This window comes from Podospora pseudopauciseta, chromosome 6, assembly GCF_035222475.1.
Source record: "Podospora pseudopauciseta strain CBS 411.78 chromosome 6, whole genome shotgun sequence".
NCBI lineage: Eukaryota > Fungi > Ascomycota > Sordariomycetes > Sordariales > Podosporaceae > Podospora > Podospora pseudopauciseta.
Window position 1 is genome coordinate 2,304,082 of NC_085895.1, and position 20,900 is coordinate 2,324,981.

Genomic DNA, 20,900 nt, shown 5'->3' on the forward strand with positions numbered 1-20,900 from the left:
TGCCCTACGGGGGTATTTTATCGTGATGATAAGCCAAAGTGAAATGGAATGATAACAAAGTGAAAAGGTTTGATAGAGTCACAAGATGATCTCACATCTTTATCACCACATCAGAAAACCCAACAAGATAAACACCACACCCTCTCTATTTTCCCCAACCCCTATCCCGTCCGACTAACTGATTGATTGCTAACCCCTACCTAGACAAACAAACCCAACAAAGTACCTTTTTGCAAAGCGCTTCAACAAGCTGAACAAACAAACAAACAAACAAGCAAACTGTTCATTACAGCCTTTTATCACTGACTTCAAAAAATCCCCATTCCTGCTCTAATACTATCATTTCCACCCTTACGCAGCACTCCCAATCTTATTCAACCCCTTCAAACTCCCCAAACTCAACGCCAGCCCCTGCGACCTACTCCGTATCCTCAAAAATCCCGTAATCGGCCCATCCTCACCCTCCTTCTCAATGCTCAAGTTGGCCAGGGCATCCTCACCTAATTTTCCCCATCGTCAGCATCATCATCTCACCCATGATCAAGAAACAAAAACTTACCAAACACACTCCTAGCATACAAATTCGCGCTCAAAAACTGGCAATCCCCCTTCAAGCTCGCCTCAGGCGTCAGGCAGTTCATATTCGTGCACGCCATCAGCTGGTCCAAAAAGTCCCTCAGCGTCTTGGCCTTGCTGTTGATGTTGACCTTGTTCTCCCACTCAAACTCGGTCCACATGGTCCTGAACTGCGTTTCGCTGCACGTGGCAGGCTGGATGTAGTCCATAATGTCAACGTGCAGGTCATTCAGAATAACGACGTTCGTGTCGGTGGAGTGGGCGCCCTCGTAGACAACATTGCCGAAAATGACACCCGTGTCGGTGGACGAGACCTTGATGGTGCACTGCACGTTGTGGAAGTCGTGGGGGCCGAGAGACTGGCTTGTTGGTCTCTCAACCACCTTGAGGTCACCGAGAGTGGCAAACTCAACCGAGAGGTTCTGGAGCGTGTCGGTTGTCTGATTGACGAGGAGGACGTCAAGAATGATGTCGAATTGGTGCACCTTGACATAGGCTTCCGCGTAGACAGGGTCGGAAAAACCGGTGAGCTGAACCACACGGCTGAGCTTCCCCGACAAATCCTCGCCCGCACCGCTGTCACCGCCAGCGGCGCGCTCAAGGTCAAGCTCAACTGTGTCCTCGCCACCGCCGGTGTTCTTCTTGGAGAGCTGACGGATAGAGACCACATCGTCAACCTGAATGGCCGATTTGGCCTTCTCGTGAGCAGCCTTGGCCTCGCGCTTCTTCTCTTCGACTTGGACCATGGCGCGGAAGGCCTTGCGGGTGTCCTCGAGGTAGACAGTTTCGAGCTCCTTGTGCTGTTTGAACTCGGCAAGCGAGCGCACACAGCTCATGATGCGGTCAACCGAGTCCTCATCAATGGGAGCCTTGACGAATTGGGATTGACCAACACGGATGACGGAAATCATGATAAGCATAGCCTCTGCCTTGAGGGCATTGGTGCGAGACTCGGCCGAGCCAACTTCCGAGTAGCGCATGACCAACTTTGTGAGAGTCGAGGCAAGGACGCTGGCGAGATAGTAATCGCCATCGAGAATGAGCTGGCGGAGAGGTGGTTTTTGAGAGGCCTTGACAGCTTCCAGCTTGGCAGCAGCGGCAGACTGGCTGGTAAGGGCAGTCTCAGTCGCATATGTGCCATCAGCGTTAACCTTGCGCGAAGTGGCGGCCGGCTTGGGGTGTCCATTGGTCTGTTCCTGTTCCTTGTTCTCCTCCTCGCTGTGCATGTTATCCAGCAACCGTTGCTCGGAAGCCAAGATGGGGATTTCACCCAAGCTAGCCCTGATGCCTTTCCAGGCATCACGGATATCCTTCTCCTCAAGAGAATACTCGCCAATGATCCACAGAATGCCCCGGTACACCTTGCCGGCACGGACCTCCTTCAGGGTGTCGACTAGCCTGGACACAATGGTTGGGCGCAGCGCTGGGAATTTCTCCACGACCTCCTTGACAAAGTTGATGACATCGACGGCGGAGGCATTATTGAAGTCGGCAATAAACTCCATCAAAAGCTCCACAACGCTGGCGGCCACCTCGGAGAACTTGACGGCGCACTGGTGAATAGAGTGGATAAGCAGTTGGCGATACTCGCTATTCTTCTCGTATTCTTGGTCGACAGTCTTGGACAGCTCCTTCTTGAGGAGCAGGACTACCTCCTCAACATTCTTGCTGGAAACCATCTCCAGCGCAATCTCGAGGGCCTTCTTGCGCACATCAATATCCGGGCTGGAAAGAACGCGCAAAATCTCCATGATCAAGTCGTCCAAGATGCCCTCGTTTCTTTGGCGGAGCTGGTCGACGCGATCCAGCACGATAAGCTTAACATTGTTGTCGGCCTCCTTGATGGCAAGCTCAATGAACTTGCTGGCGGCAGCCTTGACGGCCACAGGATTGTTGGTGAGGGCCGTCAACGAAGAAGCAGCTTCGTAGACGACGGTGGATGTGTTGGACTCCAGCAGGTCAAAGATCAGGTGCAGATATTTGGTCTTGTTCTGAGAGTTCTGGATGGCGTCCTTCCTGATGAACTCGAGCTCAACCAACTGCAGAAGCTCCTCTGCGTTGGGGATGCCATCAAAGACAGAGCTAAGGTACGCCAGCGCCTTGCCGTGGTCGATGCTGGCAAGCGCAGCAAAACCGTTCCTCTTGCATGTGGGATCGCTCTCGCCTTCCAGGAATGTGGCAATGAGGTCTGCGGCATCGGGGATCAGGGAGGGCGAGTGTTGGAAGATGGATGCGACGGCAAAGACGGCGTTCTTTCGTACGTAGGCATGGCGATGTTCGAGGCATGATCGGGCTGAGGAGAGGAGGGGCTCGAGAAGCTCTGGTTCGCGAAGTTTGCAGAGGAAACGTAATGTGTTACCGCGGATGTACTCGTTCGGGTGTTGCAAGTCGTTCCGGATACCGTTGCATACTAGAATGTACTCTTGCTTCAGCTTACCTTGGGCGTCAAGCTTCGGGCAGATCTCGTAGTAGAAATAGAGGAGCTTCTTTAGAGGCTTCGACTTGGACGGCATGACGAATCGGATGATGTGCATGAGCAATTGCGGCATAGGATCGCCATTGAGCATGATGGTCAAGATGCGCCTCATGGTATCGAGCTTGGACTCATCGGTGCCCTTCTCGAGCTGTGTCTTGAGCTCCTGCAATGTCGGTGTGCCATCGATGGAGTTGTCCTTCACTAACGTGTACGCATTTTCGAGAAAGGACATGATGGGCGAACGGGGGCGGCAACGTGCCGTGGAAAACTCGGGAGAGTGTTGGATGGGTGGTTGTGTTTGCGAGTTAGGGTGGAATTATTGGTGTTGACCCCGTATGGGTAGTAATTATTGCTGAGGGGCGGAAAAGATAGGGGAGTTGTTTCGTGGCTCCTGAGCTCCTGCAGAATAACAGCCCAGTAACAAACAGGTTGTTTGCCTAATACCGGCCTGTGCAAGTAACCCCTGACGCCAAATGCTCGCTCGTAAAGAATTCGTTTGGTGGTTCAGAATGGACCTGCAGAGGCGAGGTGTCGTCGCGTAGGTGGCCGCTGGGGGTGAAATCAGGCAGCGGAGCTTCACCTTTCTCTGGGCGAATGTGGTCACAGTTGGTGAGAGTTGGTCAATATCAACGGCGGTGCCTGTCTTGGGAGATGTGGCATTTGGGGGACTGGGTAGCTGGCCTATCGTAGCTCTCAGCCAGCTGGCGCCAAGCGGCAGCCGGGCAGGGAGTTGCTCAATCACGTGAAACTCCGACAAGCATTTGGTGGGGCCCCCAATGATGCCCCGCCGATGCTCTTGTGCAAGTCGCGGCTTCGACGGCCACCAGGGTTCCCAATTAAAGATTCCCGCGTTGTCGCTGTCATCAACTGAATCGTTGGAAAGCAAGTCAACACCCACCACCCAACATGTCTTCCACAAACGAGCCATTCTATATTCGCTACTAGTACGGCAAACAGCATGTATTCAACATTTGGTCCTTTTGCTAACCTGGACATAGTTCTGGCCATCAAGGTCGTTTCGGGCACGAATTCTTGGGTACGTCTTGTCGCAATGATGATTTTCCGAACGGGGAAGACTAATATTTTCTATTTCCCAGAATTCGATTTCCGCGTGGTCGGAGATGGTCGCAGTGCCACAGCCCGCTATGCAAACAACTCGAACTACAGGAATGATAGCCTCATTCGCAAAGAAAGTACGGCGCATCCCATGACCTAAACCGCAACCTTGGGACGGACCGACTGACGAGATTGGGACGATAGTGTTTGTAAGCTCACTAGTTGTCGATGAGATTAAGCGCATTGTCAAGTCGAGCGAAATTATGAAGTACGCAAACCAAGGCTGGAAGCATTGCATAAACCAAAGGCTGACTGTTACCCAGGGAAGATGACGGAAAGTGGCCTACCAAGAACAAGGACGGAAGGCAAGAGCTGGAGATTCGGCTTGGAAACGATCACATTTCCTTCGAGGTATGAAGTACCCCATTGGCAGTTTTGATGCCCAGTTAACGGTCCCCCAGACCGCCAAAATTGGCTCGATCAACGACGTAACGGATTCTGCCGACCCAGAAGGCTTGCGAGTATTTTACTACCTCGTGCAAGATCTCAAGGCCCTCGTCTTCAGTCTCATCGCCCTTCACTTCAAGATTAAACCAATCTGATTTACCTACCGCCTGGTATTCGATGAACCTGGGGACGGAGATGGGACACGATGGCCAATTCGAGAGTTGTGCCTCTTGACGGGAAAACAGGGCAGCCCACAGGGTTGACTACCCTACCAAGCCTGGAATATGGATTTGAGAAAAATGGGTTACGGAGATATAAGGTTGTCTTGCATCATCAAAAGTAGAGATGGCTGGGAGCTGTCAATGAGGCCGGAGTTAGGTGCGAGCCAATCATGAATTCTTACCGGATGGAGGCTGGAGCTGGGAGATACCCCAATGAATAATAGAACGCTTACGACTGGCTGTTTGTCCCTTATAGATATCCAGCTCAGCAGCTAATGCTGAAGGCGAATGAAAGAAACCCAATCATTCGTGAACAGCTGTGGTGAAATGCGGGAGTGAGCTCAGTCACCGCCACATTCGGTGGTGTCGACGTCCAGATTCGGATGCTGGCAGACCCTGTACAGACAGGTCTGTCAGACCTACAGATGTCAATAGGATGCACGATCTAGGGTCCGGGAGAGGATGTGTCACAGCCATCCATGTCTTGGATATTTTGCCAACATCGTCTATAAAAGTAGACATACTGGAGCTGGTTGCTCAGCGGCGGGAAGTTTTGAAGGTCTCAGAAGACGATGACAATGGAACTGGGTTTGCCCTTTGACAAGTAAAAACCGGGGCCACCCTGCCAAGCCAGCCTCCCGCGATGCTCTGCAAGTGAGGTGTGGACAATTCCCTTGAAGACGTCTGTCTAACGTCTAACCACCGGGAATTCCATCCGTTTCTTACCTACCTTTCCCCAGGTACCTGTTCCTAGGTCTATCAAGCCCTCGCCTCTCCCATCAGCATCCATCAGTGTTCTCGAATCCTGTTCCCGAACTCTTCCTATCTAGCCCCTCCAAATTCTCAAGGTCTCAACCACAGCGCCCACTCCTTGGCTTGACCCCACGGAATCACAGCACCGCGCGCCCGTGCCCTTCCCCGCGAAAGCAGCTCTGTGGCACTGAATTGAAGCTCCACCGCTCCGCGATCCGCCCACGAGACCATCGGCAACTGTCATCCGTCGCCGCTTCAACCCGTTCGTTCACGCCCAACGACCACGGACGGCCCCCGGCCGTTTTGTTCATCGCGCCCGTCGCCGCGACAATCGCAAACTCTCTCTGGCAGTGTGCCAACACACAGCGCCGCTGGCTGGTGCATCCAACAAAATCCAGAATCGAGATTCTTGGCCTGCCTTTGCCCTGTTGGGCTAGTGCCTAGCCAAGGGTCCCTTTTCCACGCTCGCACGCCTATCTCCACAACCACAGTGTCCCCCCCGGTTGCGCATCTGCCATCAATACAACATCTCAACCTCCCCGTCGCCGATACCGTTCCTCTGTCTTTTAAACTCACGTAGCTGACAAGAACATGCCCACGCCCTCGTCGAGCGCGCCCGAACCCCAGTCGCCTCGTTCTTTCTCCTTCTCATTATGTCCTGATCCTGAGGAGCTGCTGTCTAACATGCCGTCCACATCCCACTCCCAACTGCCCCCAGCTCTGTCTCCGCAGTCGCCCGAGTCACCACAATCCCCCTCGAGCTGGCATCCCCGTCCCCCGGTTGCCTACGAAACAGATGTCACCATGACGAACGAACCGATTGCGGCGCAGTCTCCGCGATCAGCCACCATGTCGCCGCAGCCTCTGTCGGAGAGACCCCTTCCGGAACCAGAGTTCGAAGTCGAAGGGATGGTGCCCGTGCCAGATCAGCCAGATGAATCACAGAAGCAACCTGACCAGGATGAGGAGATGGTTAGCCCTGAGAATGATGCCAGTGGTGGTGGCAATACTGGTGAAGGAGCGGTCGCAAGACCACCAAACACAACAATGGGGGAATCATCGAGTAGGAGGAGATTAAGATGTGAAAAACAATCTCCGGTTGTCGGGGAGCTTTACGAGGTGGATATCTGGGGGCCAGTAGGGAACGGCCCTCGATGGGTTGAGGACAGAGGGTTAGTGGGACTGGGGCACGAGTTCTCTCTCATGAGGTCCATACCAACCACACCTTCGTCCTTCTTGCGGCCGGGAAGCAAGTTTGAGGGGTCTCAGGAATCGGAGCGACAACGGTACGATGTAGAGGTGGAAATCAAATACGTCGACATGCGCGAGTCGTTTTTGTGTGGTTATCTGAAGATTCAGGGTATGACAAGCTTTTCTTTCAAGGGACCACGGAGTGGGCCGCTAATACGGGTTCTACAGGTTTGACCGATGACCACCCAACACTTACGACCTATTTTGAAGGCGAGATTATCGGCCCCAAGTACGGCTTCATCACACAACACCCAACCTGGGGCGCAACAGACAAGATTGATCTCTCCCACTGGGGAAAGTTTGCGCCTTTCCGTCCCTATGCTAAGCAAGCGCGTAAGGGCGGTCAGGTCCTGGTCAAGGACATGGCCCATCGGGAGAACATCTTCATGCGGTGGAAAGAGCACTTTCTTGTGCCCGACCACCGGGTGAGGACGATCAACGGGGCCAGTTTTGAGGGGTTCTATTACATTTGCTTTAATCAGGTGAAGGGGGAGGTGAGCGGGATCTACTTTCACAGCAAGAGTGAAAAGTGAGTTGCTCTAGACCAGACTGATACTTGTGATTCCGTCATATGCTGACACAAACTATGCAGGTTTCAACGGCTAGAGCTGAGACATGTACCCAACAAGGGGTGTTATGGCGCCGTGGAGTTCAGATGACGAAGTCATGATTTTGGAAGCAGGGGACACACAACTGCAAAATACCTATGGGCGGCGTCACTTTTTGCGACACACACAAAACTGATACCAACATCTAAGGGATGATTGATTTTTTCACGAATTCAGGCAGGGAGGTTTCACGAGTGGGCGAGGTGAGGGGTCACAGCGTTGCCTGTTTGCATTGGTCGGATGAGTTTGGCTTTGTATACTCTATTTGGTTGTCTTTTACTTTGCATTTTTTTTGATGGGGGCAAGGAGGCAGGAGGGAGGGGTGGGAACGAATATTACACCTACTACTAGCACATCTGTATTGACAGAAGACGACACACACACATGAAGGGCAGAACGACAGACACTTTGCAAGCGAGAGCGTGGCCACTCCCAAGAGGGTGATGATGATAGGCGGGGGGACAGGCCGAGGACACACAAGCACATATATAGCCAGGAATCTTTGCGCTCTATTATTTCTTCCCTCTTGAGCAGTTTTTCATTGTACATGCTTTCATTTTTTTTTATTTTCTTTTTAATTTTTTTACAAAATGGGTATCTTTGATAAAGTCTTGTTTTTGACCTAAGAAAAAAAGAGACGAGAGATCACTCATTTTATCTATTTCCTAACTTGTGTCATTTAATTTGGGGGTGGCGTCTCTGTTGCTGGTGCAGCAGGTGTTGATGTTCCAGTTGTTGCGGGGGGTGTTTGAAACCCTTCAAAGTAGGCTTTTCGAAAGGGATTGAGCTCGTCGGCTGTTTTGCCGACTAGTATGCGCTCCTCGCGGGCTTTGACGGCTGCTGAGTCGACGTCTTTGTCGGGGATGCGGCGGTAGCAGATTAGACGGCGGGACCCTGGGGGGGAGGGGTTAGCATTGGTAGGTTAATGAGGGTGAAAGACATACATTTGTTGAACACTTGGGTAGAAACTGAGAGTGTTTCCAGGTAAGGATGACTCGGCACAGGCATCTCCTGTTCTTCGTCGTTCGCAGTCGGCATCCAGAATGCCACTCTGCCATTGTCGACAAGCGTCTGAGCCGCAAATTGGAGGATGTCATCCAGCATCGCCAAAAACCCATATGGTTTCCTCGGCGGGATGAAATCCGCTTGTCTGTTCGTTCCCTCGTCAGCCTTTTCCCCTTTTTTACCACCCCATCATGCGCAGAATGAACGTACTTGTACATCTCCCTCCCCTTCCTCTCCACCCAAGGCGTCTTCTCCGGATCCCTCACCCCCAACACCATCAGCCCCTCCCTCACCCCATAAGGCGGATCACACACAATCCCATCAAACACCCTCCCCCTCACCCCATCCCCATCACTCCCTAGTTCTTGTTTCCTAATCGGACTATTCGTCAAATCAGCCGTGAACGTCCCCCCCAACCTCCCCAAAAGCCCATACTGCTCAAAATTCCCCTTAAGCGTCTTTTCCCTCCCATCTCCCCTGATACTCCTCCCATCAATATCACTCCCCAACGCCACCGCCCCAAACTCGGCAACCGCGATAGGAAACGACCCCGTCCCACAAAACGGATCATAAAATAACTTCCCCGGCCCGGCAAGCGCAATATTGGCTGTGATGAGCGCCAATTCGGCGTCCATGCTTGTGGTGGAGATATACTTCCTCTTTTTCAAATCCAGTTTTTTTGGTAGGTCACGGAGGGAGGAGCCGAGGTAGCGGGTGAAGTACAAGTGGTTAGGCTCTGGTATTCCCAAAGGGGTGGAGTTGAAGGGCCAGAGTTCGTGGAGGGTGAATTCTTGGTCGGGGTGGCGCATTTTGATTGGGCCCATGAAGCCGAGGTAGGAGAAGGAGTTGATGATGGAGACTTTTTGATCCGAGGTGCGGGAGCCTTGGTAGGAGTCGAGGGTGAATTTGAAGGAGCAGGAGAGATAGGAGGGCCAGAGGGGGGAGGTGGTGGATTTCACGGCGGCGTGGACCGAGGCGAGGTCGGGGCCATGGCCCCAGAGCTCGTGGATGGACATTGCGAGGATGGAGCGGCGGATTAGACGGCGGGCGAGGGTGGTTGTGGTGATGGGAGGGGAGGAAGGGGGGAGGCGGATTATGCAGAAGGGGGACTGGGAGGGGGCGGTTAGTTAGGGTGTTTAAGGGGGGGAAAGGATGGGCTTACGTCTAGGCTGTAGGATACGACTTCCATGTCAATCCCTTCGAGAACGGCTAGGGCTTGCAGCTCAGGGAGACGGAAGGTCTCGTGAGACTGGGAGAAACGGATGAGATATTCCATTTTTTCGAGTGTGTGAGGGGTCGACAGGGAGTTTTGATCTTTCAGGAATTCCTCTTCTATATGGTGTAACAAGATAAGTTACCTTATGTCAGATGCATATTTCGACCAACAGAATATGCTGAATTTGGCGTATAAATATTTTCACTCTAAAAGTCAAATGCAAGCAGTTTTGACTCACTTGAAGTTTTACACTCAAGTTTGAAGAGGACCCGAAGAAGAGGTCTTGGGCTGGTCTGAAAACACATCGGGGTGTATCTAGCGTGCACACTCCACCAATGCCAATAGCTAGGCCCAATAAGCGTATGTAATGCATGAACTAAAGCCACCCCTTGTGCAGGCGTACCAATTCTCAAGATTTTGCCTAGGGCAGTTTCAACGCAATGACTGTCCAGCACCGTCTCACAGGCAGATATCCGGATCCATCACAGCACATCCAAACATTCAGCATCGAGGAGTCAGGTCAAAACAACCGCCCACGATGCTTTCTTTTCAGCAGCCAGCCTTCTACCAATCCTTAAAATGCTTCGTCACACACGGAATCATGGGCCATGTAGACCCTAAACAGCCCCCATCCAAAGGCAAGCCGTGGACTGCCTTTGCAGCTCAGGATTTTGTCTACACAGTACGCAATCTACCTCATCACCCCACACAAAAGTCACCATGCTGACCAATTGACAAGGCCGATCTCATCTTGCCTCAGGAAGTTTTTGAGGTAGTCCAAGAAGAATTATTGAAGCATGACGCTGCTCCCCAGTACAAGCGGATTGTCATGTCGCTGCACGATATTCTATCTGGGGATTTTTACAGCAGTTACATCAAGCAAGGAAATATTTTGATGCTCTCTGAGGGAAGAAGAGGGATTGACAATGTTTTTGCTTTGAGGAGTGGTACGCATTGATAAGAGGCCGGGTAGAGGTTGACAATTGACTAACAGTATGTAGGGCACTTGACAATGTTCCTCGACAAGGAGGCATATGAGCGAGCCGGCTTGGTGGGAAAGCCGCATGGCGTGAAAGGAAATCGGGGGATTAAGCCTCGTTGGAGTCAGTCATATCTAGCATACGCATTCTTTGACTATTGCTAACAATCCTTTGTAGTTGTCGAGATCGACCTCAACAGCTCATCCATGGTCAAGGGAAAGAAGGGCTACGACAGACTGATCTATGCCAGCAAAAATGCCTTCAGTGGGGCTGTGACTTGGCTTTTCTGCAATATGACTTCCACAGGTGAGTTCTCTCAATTTTCCCATGACCTTCTTCTGCTAATTCGGATTTGCAGTGCCTGACCCAGACCCATTGGCCACCCTCTCCCCAACCAGCTGCACGTCTAACCCATCCATCACACAAGACATCGATGCTCTCGTACCGATCCTTACTCCATCAACAGGCACATCTGAGCAAATCGCCAGGGATGAGCTCGAGGACTTCTCATCCGAACTGTATGAATGGCTTGCTCTGGTCAGACTACAGAGTCCTCGCATTCTACAAAGTGACAGCATCGACCCGTACCTGTCATTATACCGCATCCCAAATGGGAGTAATCCGGCCAAAATCTGCAAGCTCAGTTGGCGAGGATTTTTCTCCCCATCGTGGACCCGTCAGACCTTGATCGGCCTCTTCACAGTCCTCCCCTCCAAAACGTGGTTCTCTTTCAGTACAACCACCTTTTCAAGAGGCCTTGCCGGGGACAACACTGAGTGTACCTTTCTCCGACCGCCAAACCGGCCAGGGGAGTATCTCATGTGGGAAGTCAGGAGTCATGAGTGACAATAAATCTCGGGTATCAATTAGTCCTGTCTCGGGCGGACACTTCTCTCCTCAGCCAGGCCCTCTCCACCAATGGCTTCCTCAACAAGCTGGCGCAAAGCTGCTTGGCCCTCAGGTGTGTGGATATCGTCTCTGGCGGCCAGCTCCTCTATCCTTCTCCTGAACTCAGGGTCTGGTTGTTGTTCGCCCGCCTCGGCCTCATCCATTGTACCAACAGTAACCCTCAACCCTTGGGGCGCAGGCGGCAATTCTGTGCCATTAGCTACCCCGTTGGCGCCCTCTAAACCAGCGAGATACTCGGCAACCTCTGGGAATTCTTCTTCAGCCTCGATCTTTTCTCTGGCGGTTTGGCCTTCGTCGTTTGTGATCTTGGTGTCGAGCTTCAGCTCTTCGACTAGGATGCGAGCCGCTTCCAGTGTCTCAACCACAAACAAGGCTGTTTCACCATCTTCGTCTTTGATATCGACTGGGACCTTGAATTCGTTGATCAAGCTCCGGAGGAGGTCGAAATGGTTGTAGCTGGCGGCAGCGTGTACGAGAGAGTATCCGTGCTCGTCCTGGCTCACGGCAATGGAGGGGTTCTCGCGGAGGAGCTCAAGGAGGGCCTGCGGGTTGTCGGCGGCGAGGAGGTAGGGGTTAGGGGACATGGTGGGCGTTAGTGAGTGGCAGTCAAGAAAATGGACAGGTGGTTCTGGGTTGTTCGTATCGTATAGGGTAGGATGTCGCTGGGAGTGTTCCTTTAGTTCGTGATCAAGGCTTGGAGGGGCAGTGCTATCAACAAAATTTTGGTGGGGGTTTACACCACGCGGGGCACGACAGGGATGCCATGCTTAAAAACAGTCTGGCAGAGAACGGGTCTCGACTGAAAATGCCGGTGCCTTAGCGCCACTTTGTCGGGAGTCGGCAGCTGGTGGGCCGACTTTCAGGCCCTAAACTTGGGCACACCACAGAGAGAACTCTTCTCTATAGCGTCATGATCTTCACCATTGTTCTTCATAGCTGGCTCTTAGTATTGATATAAAAGATGGGTAATGGTAAATTCAACATCATCATGCTAGAGAATAATATGCACGTTCTAGCCAGCACCAACAACGTATTACCGTGAGGCCTCGCGTGGTTGGTTCCGTCCTCAAAATTAAGCACTGCCTTTTTGTTCTCACCCACACAGTCGCCAATCCCCAAGGTGTGACTCTTATGCCGAATGGCTGCTTGTCGCTTACAGGGCCCCTTCAAAGCAGGCACAGTGCACCATTGTCTGAAGCAACAGTCAAGCCTGTGTGTGTCCCTCTCTCTCTCAATCCAGGGGTGACTGCTATCGGCCTACCGCTTTCGTGCTGCCCTAGGCGTCGGGTCGTTGATTCCTTGGGCCGATTTGAGGCGTGACTGCCTTTGATCCGTCCCAGGTCCCTCTTCCCAGTCTTTACGAAGCCTCCAGCGAAAACATATATATGCTGTAAACTGCCGCCTTCCCATCTTGTCAAACTCTCGACGTTTCTTCACACTCTGCAACGAAAAAGGCTAACGCAGCTCTATAAATCCTCTCTCTCCCAACTCTCAGCCAGGAAAGCCTTCTGGTCACCGTATCCACCACAACTTCTTCACCCCTCATAATTCAACAAACCTCACCTTCCCGTTCACCACCACTTATCTGACTTGACCACCAACACAGCAACAAAATGACAGCCAATATGACGGATATGGTAGATAACCCACTTTCGCTCAAATACAAGGCTTCGACCGACTACGCCAAAGATGCAGTCGACATGAAAGTCCCATACATCAGCCAAGATCCCCAGCAGATCGCTGGCCTTCTCCGCGGCCTCGATGACGGTGCCAAAAAGGGCAAGGGAAGGAGCGGCTTCCACGTCAAGAAGACAAAGTACGCCGTTGCCGCCTCGCCAATCAAGGCGACAGTAGACTCGTGGAGATTTCAGGAGTGGGACTACAAGCGAAGAGATCTCCCAACCTACGCTCGCGGCCTGTTCACCACCAAACGACAGGACGGCACCCCGGAAATCGTCATTCGGGGGTACGACAAGTTTTTCAACTGCGGCGAGGTACGCGAGACGGATTGGGACAATATTCTGAGCAGAACCAAGGGCCCATATGAGCTCACGCTGAAAGAAAACGGATGCATCATCTTCATCAGCGGGCTTGAGGACGACACACTTCTTGTCTGCAGCAAACACTCGACTGGAGACCGGCAGGATGCTGAGCACAGCCACGCCAGCGTTGGCGAGAAGCATATCGAGAGACAGTTGCAGCGTATTGGAAAAACCAAGGAGGACCTGGCCAGGGAACTGAGAAGAAGGAACGCCACTGCTGTTGCTGAGCTTTGCGATGACAACTTTGAGGAGCATATTTTGGCCTACGGGCCGGACAAGGCCGGTCTTTACCTTCACGGCATCAACCTCAACCTTCCTGAATTCTTCACCTACCCTTCGCAGCTTGTCCAGAAGTTCGCCGAGGACTGGGGCTTCGTCAAGACGGGGCTCATCATGATTGACGATATCAAGGAGGTCAAAGCTTTCCTCGAGGAGGTTGCCGAAACCGGAGCACATGATGGGCGTGACGTGGAGGGCTTTGTCATTCGCTGCAAGATGAGCCACGATCCTACGAAGCAACCTTTTATGGATTGGTTCTTCAAGTATAAGTTCGAGGAGCCCTATCTGATGTACCGCCAGTGGAGAGAGTGCACCAAGTCTCTGATCTCGGGGAAGCAGCCGAGGATCAAGAAGCACGTCAAGATCACTGAGGAGTATCTTTTGTACGCCCGCAAGAGGTTGGCCGCTGATCGAAACTTGGGCAAGCTCTACCAGCAGAACCATGGCATCATCAAGCTGAGAAACGACTTCCTCGAGTTCAAGCAGATGAAGGGGTCTGATGCCGCCAATTTTGAGGAATTGCACGGCAACGGAGGGCTCACCGAGGTGACACGAGATGTCATTGTTGTTCCGATCGCTACTATTGGATGTGGTAAGACGACTATCGGAGTTGCTCTCACCAAGCTCTTCGGCTGGGGTCACATCCAGAATGACAACATCACCGGTCCCAAGCGCCCTCCACGTTTCACCAAGGCTCTCCTTGACGAGCTTGACGAGGCCCCTGCCGTCTTTGCCGACCGCAACAACGCCCAGAAGCATGAGCGCAAGCAGTTGATCACGGATGTCAAGCTTCAGCACACCAATGCCAGGCTTGTGGCTCTCCACTTTGTCCACAACGACGTCGAAAACATCCGAAAAATTACCCGGGACCGCGTGCTCATCCGTGGCGACAACCACCAGACCATCCAGGCTGCCACGGACATGGGCAAGGTAGTCGGTATCATGGAGGGATTCCTCCACCGGTTTGAGCCCTGCGATCCAGAGAAGGAGCCAGATGCCGGTTTCGACGCCGTGATTGACCTCGACCCTACCGTCGGAAGCAGAGCCAACCTCGAGATTGTCATCAAGGAGCTTCACCGTCTCTACCCCAAGCTTGTCACTGAGGTTCCTCCTCCTGATGCTATGGATGAGGCCATCAAGGCTGCTCTGGAGGGGTATACTCCTGATCTGAGACACAACATCCCCGATCGCTCCAACAACAAGGGCAAGAAGCCTCACCAACAGATCAACCCTATTACTGGCAGGCAGATCAAGAAGAAGCCTCTCGAGTACATGTCTGTCGACGTCCAGACCAAGGATGTGCTGGACGCGCTGGAGAAGGCTTTCGCCTCGGTGGGCAACGAGCAGGCAAAGTTTTACAAGATGCTTCAGGGCCAGAGGAGGATCCAGGCCAAGTTCCACGTTACGTTGATGCACCGCGCTGGAGCCAAGGAGAATAAAGAACTTTGGGATCGGTATGTAGCTGTTCATGAGGCGGATGGGCAGATTCATGACGATGGGAGGCTGGGGGAGATGGAGGTTCAGCTTGAGAGGGTGGTCTTTGATGAGAGGGTTATGGCGATTGTGGTTAGGCTGGTGCCTGGGGAGGGGGATGTGATTACTGTTATGGGGAAGGATGGGAAGGAGGAGACGAAGCAGAAGTGGGAGTGTGTAAACAGGGTTGCGCATATTACTGTTGGCACGAGGAGCGATGGGATTAAGCCGAAGGAGTCGAATGATTTGTTGAAGAGGTGGTTGGAGGTGGGGAGTGGGGAGGGGACGGGGATTGGGGAGGTGGTTTTGGAGGGGAGGCCGGGGTTGAAGGGTGTCGTGCGGGGGGTGCTTTCTAGGTAGGATGCTGGGGAGGCTGTTTCGCGGGGGTATGCCAATGGTAATGATGGTGGTGGTGGTGCTGGTGGTGGTTGGAGGAATAGGAATCGCTGGCGGAGGTATGGGAGGGGGCAGAGGGGTGCTCCGAGGGGTAGGAATGGGAAGGTGAGGGGTGGGCGCTAGATTATGGGGGTGGTGGTGCCAAGTTGTAGACATGGGGAGGAAAGATTTTGGGATTGTATTGTTTGATGCTTTTTGGGGTGGTGGAAAGCAGGTGGTTATTTTCTTGGGATGTATCACTAGAAAGAAAAGGGTCAGATTTGGTGGCGATGATTAAGTAGATTCATTTGGCCATTTCTAGCTAAAAAACTAAGACGATATCTCAATTGCATCGGCTGTTGCTCAAAGCTGCAGGAGCATGCGTGAAACGTCACACATATTCACTCCAACCAAGTCATATGCCTGAAACTTGGACTTTGATATTCACCCCTTCCCTTCCCGTTCCTTTTCCCTTTCCAGAATCGGTCAAAAGAGTTGACAAGTCTACTCTTCGGGAAACGAGTTTGTAACCTCGACAAACCTCGCCCACTGCCTCGCCGCCTCCCCGCTCTTGACCGCCCACCTCGCCCTTCTAACTCCTTCCTTCCACCTCCCCCCTCCCGGCCCCCTTTCAGTAATGACCTTCCCGTCATCCCCATACCCCATATCACTCGTCTCCGCCTCGGTAACCCCCGCAACAACAAACAACGCCGCCGTGTTGATCAGCACAAAATGCAAAATAGGATCATCATCCGGCACCTCCCCGTTCAGAATCCTCGTCAAAATCGCCGCATTCTCCTGCGGTTCCTTGCCCGGAGAGACCTCACTAAGCGGGTGAGCTGGCAGCCCGAAGTCTCGCGGATGCAACCGGAAATTTTCCGTCTTCCCGTCCACAATCCTCCAGCAGAGCGTCTCCCCCGCACAAGAAATCTCATCTAGCTCCTCATCACCACAAACAACCATTGCCTTTTTTGCTCCGGCCATAACCAAGGCAGAGGCGAAGACAGGACCGATATCTTTACGCGCTACACCGATCATGCGTGCTTCGAGGAGGGGGGGGGAGGAGATGTCAGTTGGGTTTGCTAGGGGGCCGACAAGGTTGAAGATTGTTCTCCAGGGGAGCTGGCGGCGGATGGGGGCGACGTATTTCATTCCTGGGTGGAATACCGGGGCGAAGAGGAAGCCGTAGTTGGAACGGGAATACAGAAGAGAAATGGTGGAGGGGGTGATGAGGGAGATTTTGGGGGGGAGGGGAGTCATGCAGTTGAGGAGGTCGGCCGAGCCGGATTTGGAGGTGGAGGCTTTGTTGCCGTGTTTGGCGATGAGGAGGATGGAGGAGGCGAGGATGGAGGAGGTGGTGGAGATGTTGAATGTGTTGTGGGAGTCGCCTCCTGTGCCGACTATGTCGACCTGGAGAAGGAGAGGGGGGTTAGTGAAGGAAAGGGAATAAGCGGGGGGTAGGGGGGACGAACAAGGCCTCCTTGGTAGTCGCCTTCTGGTCGCCGGCGGGAGTCGACTACGTTGCGAAGCTCATCTACGTCGATTTTGGCGGCTGATTTCAACATGGCTTGCGCCGTCCTGGAGAGCACTTCTGCTTGGCGGTCGAGGCCGGTGAAGTGCAGGCACATGAGGAGGGAGCCGGCTTGGACATCGGAGACTTGGTTGGTGAAGAAGTAGGAGATGGCATTGGCGATCTCGTCGGGGGAGACGGTGTCTGGGTGGCCTACTGGCCAGAGTCGAGAGAGAAGAGGTTTAATGTCGACTGGGGGGAGCTCGGCGGGGGCTGTTTGCGACGACATGGTGGGCAGTTTGAACTAAAGTCGCGGAGTTGGTCTGGAATAAGTGGGATAGTGGCTTGGATTGAAACGGTTTCTATTTTATTGGGGAATGCCGAATTCCCAGCAGCAACTCCTGAAATCCAATGGCAAGAAAACAAAAGTGAGAAGGTTGAGTCATCTTGAAAGGAAACATGGCCAGGAGCTTACAGGTCTGAGTTGAATGCTTTGTCCCGCACAGCTTCCGGCGACGGCCCCTCGATTACCAAGTTACAGCGGGGGAAGTTACAGGGGTAGGCAGCCTGTCACTTTTGGCAGAATTTAGGCGGTGAGGCGCTATTGGGTCTGAATTGAAGGAAGCTTGGACCACCCTGCCGTTCCATTGGCGCCGCGGCCAAAATTTCTGGGTTGCCGGATTGGAAGCCGGAGAGGTTATTGAACGAGAGGGAGGCCATTTGTTGGACCAGGTTGGTATACTGCGCCATGGGAAAGGGGTGAACACCAGACTGACCGGAAGAAGCAAACACCATGCCACCAAGATTACGATGCACAGCGTCGGCCCGCGGCCTGACTGCTGTTGTCAAACCCTCCAGACCATCTGCTGCTCTCCTGCGCCCATCAACCCCAGCAGTGACCTCGGCCGCCAGACAATATGCGACGGTATCTAGAGGCCTGAGCCTCCCCGACGACTATGTCCCTCCCACAAAACCGCCCACGGCCCGTCCTGGCGAGACCCGGAAGGCCCAGCTACTCCGAACATATACCTCCCTCCTCCGCACCACCCCCGTGGTTCTCCTGTTCCAACACAATAACCTGACTGCCGAGGAATGGATTGCTGTTAGACGGGAACTCAAGGCCGCTCTTGACGCTGTACCAGCTACGGGAGATGCGTCTGCCGATATAGCCTCCAAGGCTAAGATCCAGGTCGTCAGAACAAGTATCTTCGATGTCGCCATGAAGCTGGTCGAGTTCTTCGATCCCTCGAAAGTCGAGCCCACCTCTGCTCCTACTGCTACCGGCAAGAGGGTAAAGGTCACGTACAACCACGATCTTTCCAAGGCTGCCTGGAAGGCCGTCAAGAGTGTCACCATGGGCGAGACTAAGATTCCCGAAACCTCCACATACGCTCAGCTTTCGGCTCTTATGGTCGGTCCTGTGGCAGCGTTCACTCTCCCATCTGTCTCGCCTCAACATCTTGCTGCTGCCCTCAGCATTCTCGCCCCCAGCCCTCCACAGTTCCCTGCGCCAACAAGAAAGAAGAACCCCGGTTATCATGAACCTATCACCCAAAGCGCCCTGCAGAAGCTGCTGCTCATTGGTGCCCGGATTGAGGACAAGGCGTTTGATATGGAGGGCGTCAAGTGGGTTGGTGGCATCGACAATGGTCTGGATGGTCTGCGTGCCCAGCTTGTGCACATGCTCCAGAGCGCGGGCATGGGTCTCACCTCGACGCTCGAGGGTGCGGGCAAGGCGCTCTGGCTCACGATGGAGAGCAGGAGAACTGTGTTGGAGGAGGAGCAGAACGGTGGGAAGACGGAGGAGAAGAAGGCCGATGCTTAAGCTTGAGCTGGTGGGTGTCTATCACATTTCATGTCTTGGCGGGCGTGGGGGAGCGTGCTGGTGTCATTACCCACGATCTTGCACTGCAGTATATGCGAGATCTGGAGCTGTAAAATATACTGTAAAGATTGAATGCAAACAAGTTAAACATCATTTGATGATGTGTTTCTTTCATGTGTCAGTGAGTGCAAAGCCCCACTAACATACCGTCCCTGCAGCTCAGGTGCCTACCCCGGTCGGCTTAACCGGATGCCTTCCTTGCGCGCGTCAACCCCCCCAGCTCAATGCGGCTCAGCAACGCAACACCAGCTTCTTGTGGTGCGAGGGTGATTTCCCTTGACACTTCAACTTCATATCACGGGTACTTCTCCCTCCCTCCCCGGTTTTGTTGAAGGAGATTCTAACCAAGAAATCTACCCACAGAGTCTAGACCATGTCGGTTAAGTATCAAGCTTGCTAAGCTCTTTCCCCCAACCAAGGCCCACCCAAGTCTTACACCCCTCCCCTCGTTCGCAACCCACCATCCCACTTTCCTGGTCGGCGGTCTCCCCCGCAACACCACCCGCAGACCACTGTTCACGATATTAATCGGACCACCGCTGCATATCGTCGACCTTCAACAGGCTCGCTCGCTGGTGGTATTTTGCTGTGTGTTGGCAAGCTTCAAACATAACAAGCTAGACAGTGTTAGCTCCCTTGTTAGACACACACACACAAAACATGGACTTTGCACCCTATCAGTCCTCCCCACCAGAGCACACCCGCTCCCCATCCAACAGCACCACCGCTGGGTCACCGAGAACGTCACTCGACACAACACGCAGGGGAGCGTTTTCCCCGTCCAACTACCAACACCGTCCACCAGCGAACTCACCCCCGCCGCTTCAGCACCCACAGCCGCAGAGGGCGTGGAGCGGGGATAATGTAGGGCGATATCAGAGTCCGCTGGCGGCAAACGTCTGGACGAGCGGTGATTCGTATCAGAACGAGACCGGGAACGGGGTGGCGTCGAGCGCGATGGGGGATTACTTTAGCAGTCTGGGGGCAAGGGAGGGGATGGTATCGGAGTTTGATACGAGCTTGGGGTTGAGGCTGGATTATGAGGCTTGTCTGGCGTATTTGGCGTTTCCGCCGCTGGGGGGGATATTGCTGTTGATTTTGGAGAGGAAGAGTGATTACGTCCGGTTTCATGCGTGGCAGTCGAGTTTGCTTTTCACGGGGCTGTTTGTCCTGCATTTGCTGTTTAGCTGGTCGAGTTTCTTGAGCTGGGTGATGTTTTTGGGGGATTTGGTATTGATTGGGTGGTTGGTGTTGAATGCGTATCGGGATGCTGATACGCTGGATAGGTGGGTTTTCACTTTGGACGGGGCTCTGGGAAAGATGAAGATGACTGACTGTGATATAGGTATGAGGTGCCGATTGTTGGACGGATAGCGAGCAGGATTCTCGATGATGAGTGATGGAAATGGGAGGGTGGTGGGCCATGACAAGGGCTGTGAGGGCTACGGAACGATGCCAGCACATGAGGACATGGAGAGTTTTAAGGCGGTGCTTCGGAGTTTGGGAGCGTTTCAATTACACGGCGTACAGTACTTATTCGTTATGGGCCGTCTAATTTTACTCTATGTTTGGGAGGCATATGCTTTTGACGATTTCTGGTGCTGGGGGGGTATGTTATTCAGCTAGGCATATCAGGCGTATAGGACTGGGAAGACTTGCAGATGATGGCTGCAGTGTCTAAGCCTCTGCAACAATACAATGCAATTATCCATGCCGCCTCATATTTGTACACATCACGGTCCATTGTCCCATGAAAGTCGAACAGAAAGAATGATGTGCTCAGCCTTGCATGGTACCTTTGGGAGCTGGTGTTAGTCAGCGATCCCCGGGCTGTGGTA

General features: G+C 53.2%; 10 protein-coding genes across 10 annotated transcripts; 6 read left to right on the forward strand and 4 right to left on the reverse strand.

The window, feature by feature from the left end:
* Positions 1–49: 49 nt before the first annotated feature.
* On the reverse strand, positions 50–4,319 carry SEC26 (coatomer subunit beta). Its single transcript, XM_062913947.1, has 2 exons — positions 560–4,319; positions 50–500 (listed from the first exon to the last, which is right to left on the reverse strand). Exons 1-2 carry the CDS (start codon positions 3,282–3,284, stop codon positions 352–354), a joined length of 2,874 nt encoding a protein of 957 aa, XP_062762995.1. The 5' UTR covers positions 3,285–4,319; the 3' UTR covers positions 50–351.
* On the forward strand, positions 3,863–4,710 carry MNH1 (Protein mago nashi; the record flags this gene model as incomplete). Its single annotated transcript, XM_062913946.1, has 6 exons — positions 3,863–3,996; positions 4,051–4,088; positions 4,150–4,245; positions 4,313–4,376; positions 4,432–4,519; positions 4,570–4,710. The coding sequence occupies exons 1-6, from the start codon at positions 3,959–3,961 to the stop codon at positions 4,708–4,710; spliced, it is 465 nt and encodes a 154-aa protein (XP_062762996.1). The 5' UTR covers positions 3,863–3,958.
* Positions 4,711–6,120: 1,410 nt separating this feature from the next.
* On the forward strand, positions 6,121–7,439 carry QC763_600950 (uncharacterized protein; the record flags this gene model as incomplete). The annotated part of the gene is made up of 3 exons (XM_062913945.1): positions 6,121–6,889; positions 6,949–7,309; positions 7,373–7,439. 3 exons carry the CDS (start codon positions 6,121–6,123, stop codon positions 7,437–7,439), a joined length of 1,197 nt encoding a protein of 398 aa, XP_062762997.1.
* Positions 7,440–8,048: 609 nt separating this feature from the next.
* QC763_600940 (uncharacterized protein) lies at positions 8,049–9,839 on the reverse strand. Its single transcript, XM_062913944.1, has 4 exons — positions 9,556–9,839; positions 8,604–9,502; positions 8,333–8,538; positions 8,049–8,282 (listed from the first exon to the last, which is right to left on the reverse strand). Exons 1-4 carry the CDS (start codon positions 9,667–9,669, stop codon positions 8,068–8,070), a joined length of 1,434 nt encoding a protein of 477 aa, XP_062762998.1. The 5' UTR covers positions 9,670–9,839; the 3' UTR covers positions 8,049–8,067.
* A 308-nt stretch (positions 9,840–10,147) lies between these two features.
* QC763_600930 (uncharacterized protein) lies at positions 10,148–11,435 on the forward strand (the record flags this gene model as incomplete). The annotated part of the gene is made up of 5 exons (XM_062913943.1): positions 10,148–10,291; positions 10,349–10,556; positions 10,611–10,712; positions 10,767–10,895; positions 10,948–11,435. 5 exons carry the CDS (start codon positions 10,148–10,150, stop codon positions 11,433–11,435), a joined length of 1,071 nt encoding a protein of 356 aa, XP_062762999.1.
* A 20-nt stretch (positions 11,436–11,455) lies between these two features.
* On the reverse strand, positions 11,456–12,082 carry QC763_600920 (uncharacterized protein; the record flags this gene model as incomplete). The annotated part of the gene is made up of 1 exon (XM_062913942.1): positions 11,456–12,082. The coding sequence occupies one exon, from the start codon at positions 12,080–12,082 to the stop codon at positions 11,456–11,458; it is 627 nt and encodes a 208-aa protein (XP_062763000.1).
* Positions 12,083–13,123: 1,041 nt separating this feature from the next.
* trl1 (tRNA ligase) lies at positions 13,124–15,652 on the forward strand (the record flags this gene model as incomplete). The annotated part of the gene is made up of 1 exon (XM_062913941.1): positions 13,124–15,652. One exon carries the CDS (start codon positions 13,124–13,126, stop codon positions 15,650–15,652), a length of 2,529 nt encoding a protein of 842 aa, XP_062763001.1.
* A 133-nt stretch (positions 15,653–15,785) lies between these two features.
* On the reverse strand, positions 15,786–19,175 carry TRP4 (anthranilate phosphoribosyltransferase). The gene is made up of 2 exons (XM_062913940.1): positions 17,140–19,175; positions 15,786–17,077 (listed from the first exon to the last, which is right to left on the reverse strand). The coding sequence occupies exons 1-2, from the start codon at positions 17,464–17,466 to the stop codon at positions 16,172–16,174; spliced, it is 1,233 nt and encodes a 410-aa protein (XP_062763002.1). The 5' UTR covers positions 17,467–19,175; the 3' UTR covers positions 15,786–16,171.
* On the forward strand, positions 17,971–19,342 carry QC763_600880 (uncharacterized protein; the record flags this gene model as incomplete). Its single annotated transcript, XM_062913939.1, has 2 exons — positions 17,971–18,967; positions 19,221–19,342. 2 exons carry the CDS (start codon positions 17,971–17,973, stop codon positions 19,340–19,342), a joined length of 1,119 nt encoding a protein of 372 aa, XP_062763003.1.
* Positions 19,343–19,722: 380 nt separating this feature from the next.
* On the forward strand, positions 19,723–20,811 carry QC763_600870 (uncharacterized protein; the record flags this gene model as incomplete). The annotated part of the gene is made up of 2 exons (XM_062913938.1): positions 19,723–20,348; positions 20,408–20,811. 2 exons carry the CDS (start codon positions 19,723–19,725, stop codon positions 20,460–20,462), a joined length of 681 nt encoding a protein of 226 aa, XP_062763004.1. The 3' UTR covers positions 20,463–20,811.
* Positions 20,812–20,900: the final 89 nt, after the last annotated feature.

What these genes read in the sequence shown, in the direction of transcription:
- SEC26 (XM_062913947.1), bottom strand. Translation starts at nt 3,284, where the DNA reads ATGTCCTTTCTCGAAAATGCGTACACGTTAGTGAAGGACAACTCCATC. An exon ending in GTATGCTAGGAGTGTGTTTG is followed by an intron (nt 501 to 559) that starts GTAAGTTTTTGT and finishes GGGGAAAATTAG; the next exon opens with GTGAGGATGCCCTGGCCAAC.
- QC763_600940 (XM_062913944.1), bottom strand. Translation starts at nt 9,669, where the DNA reads ATGGAATATCTCATCCGTTTCTCCCAGTCTCACGAGACCTTCCGTCTC. An exon ending in TCGTATCCTACAGCCTAGAC is followed by an intron (nt 9,503 to 9,555) that starts GTAAGCCCATCC and finishes GCCCCCTCCCAG; the next exon opens with TCCCCCTTCTGCATAATCCG. An exon ending in AAGGGGAGGGAGATGTACAA is followed by an intron (nt 8,539 to 8,603) that starts GTACGTTCATTC and finishes GGGAACGAACAG; the next exon opens with ACAAGCGGATTTCATCCCGC.
- TRP4 (XM_062913940.1), bottom strand. Translation starts at nt 17,466, where the DNA reads ATGTCGTCGCAAACAGCCCCCGCCGAGCTCCCCCCAGTCGACATTAAA. An exon ending in GCGACTACCAAGGAGGCCTT is followed by an intron (nt 17,078 to 17,139) that starts GTTCGTCCCCCC and finishes CTCCTTCTCCAG; the next exon opens with GTCGACATAGTCGGCACAGG.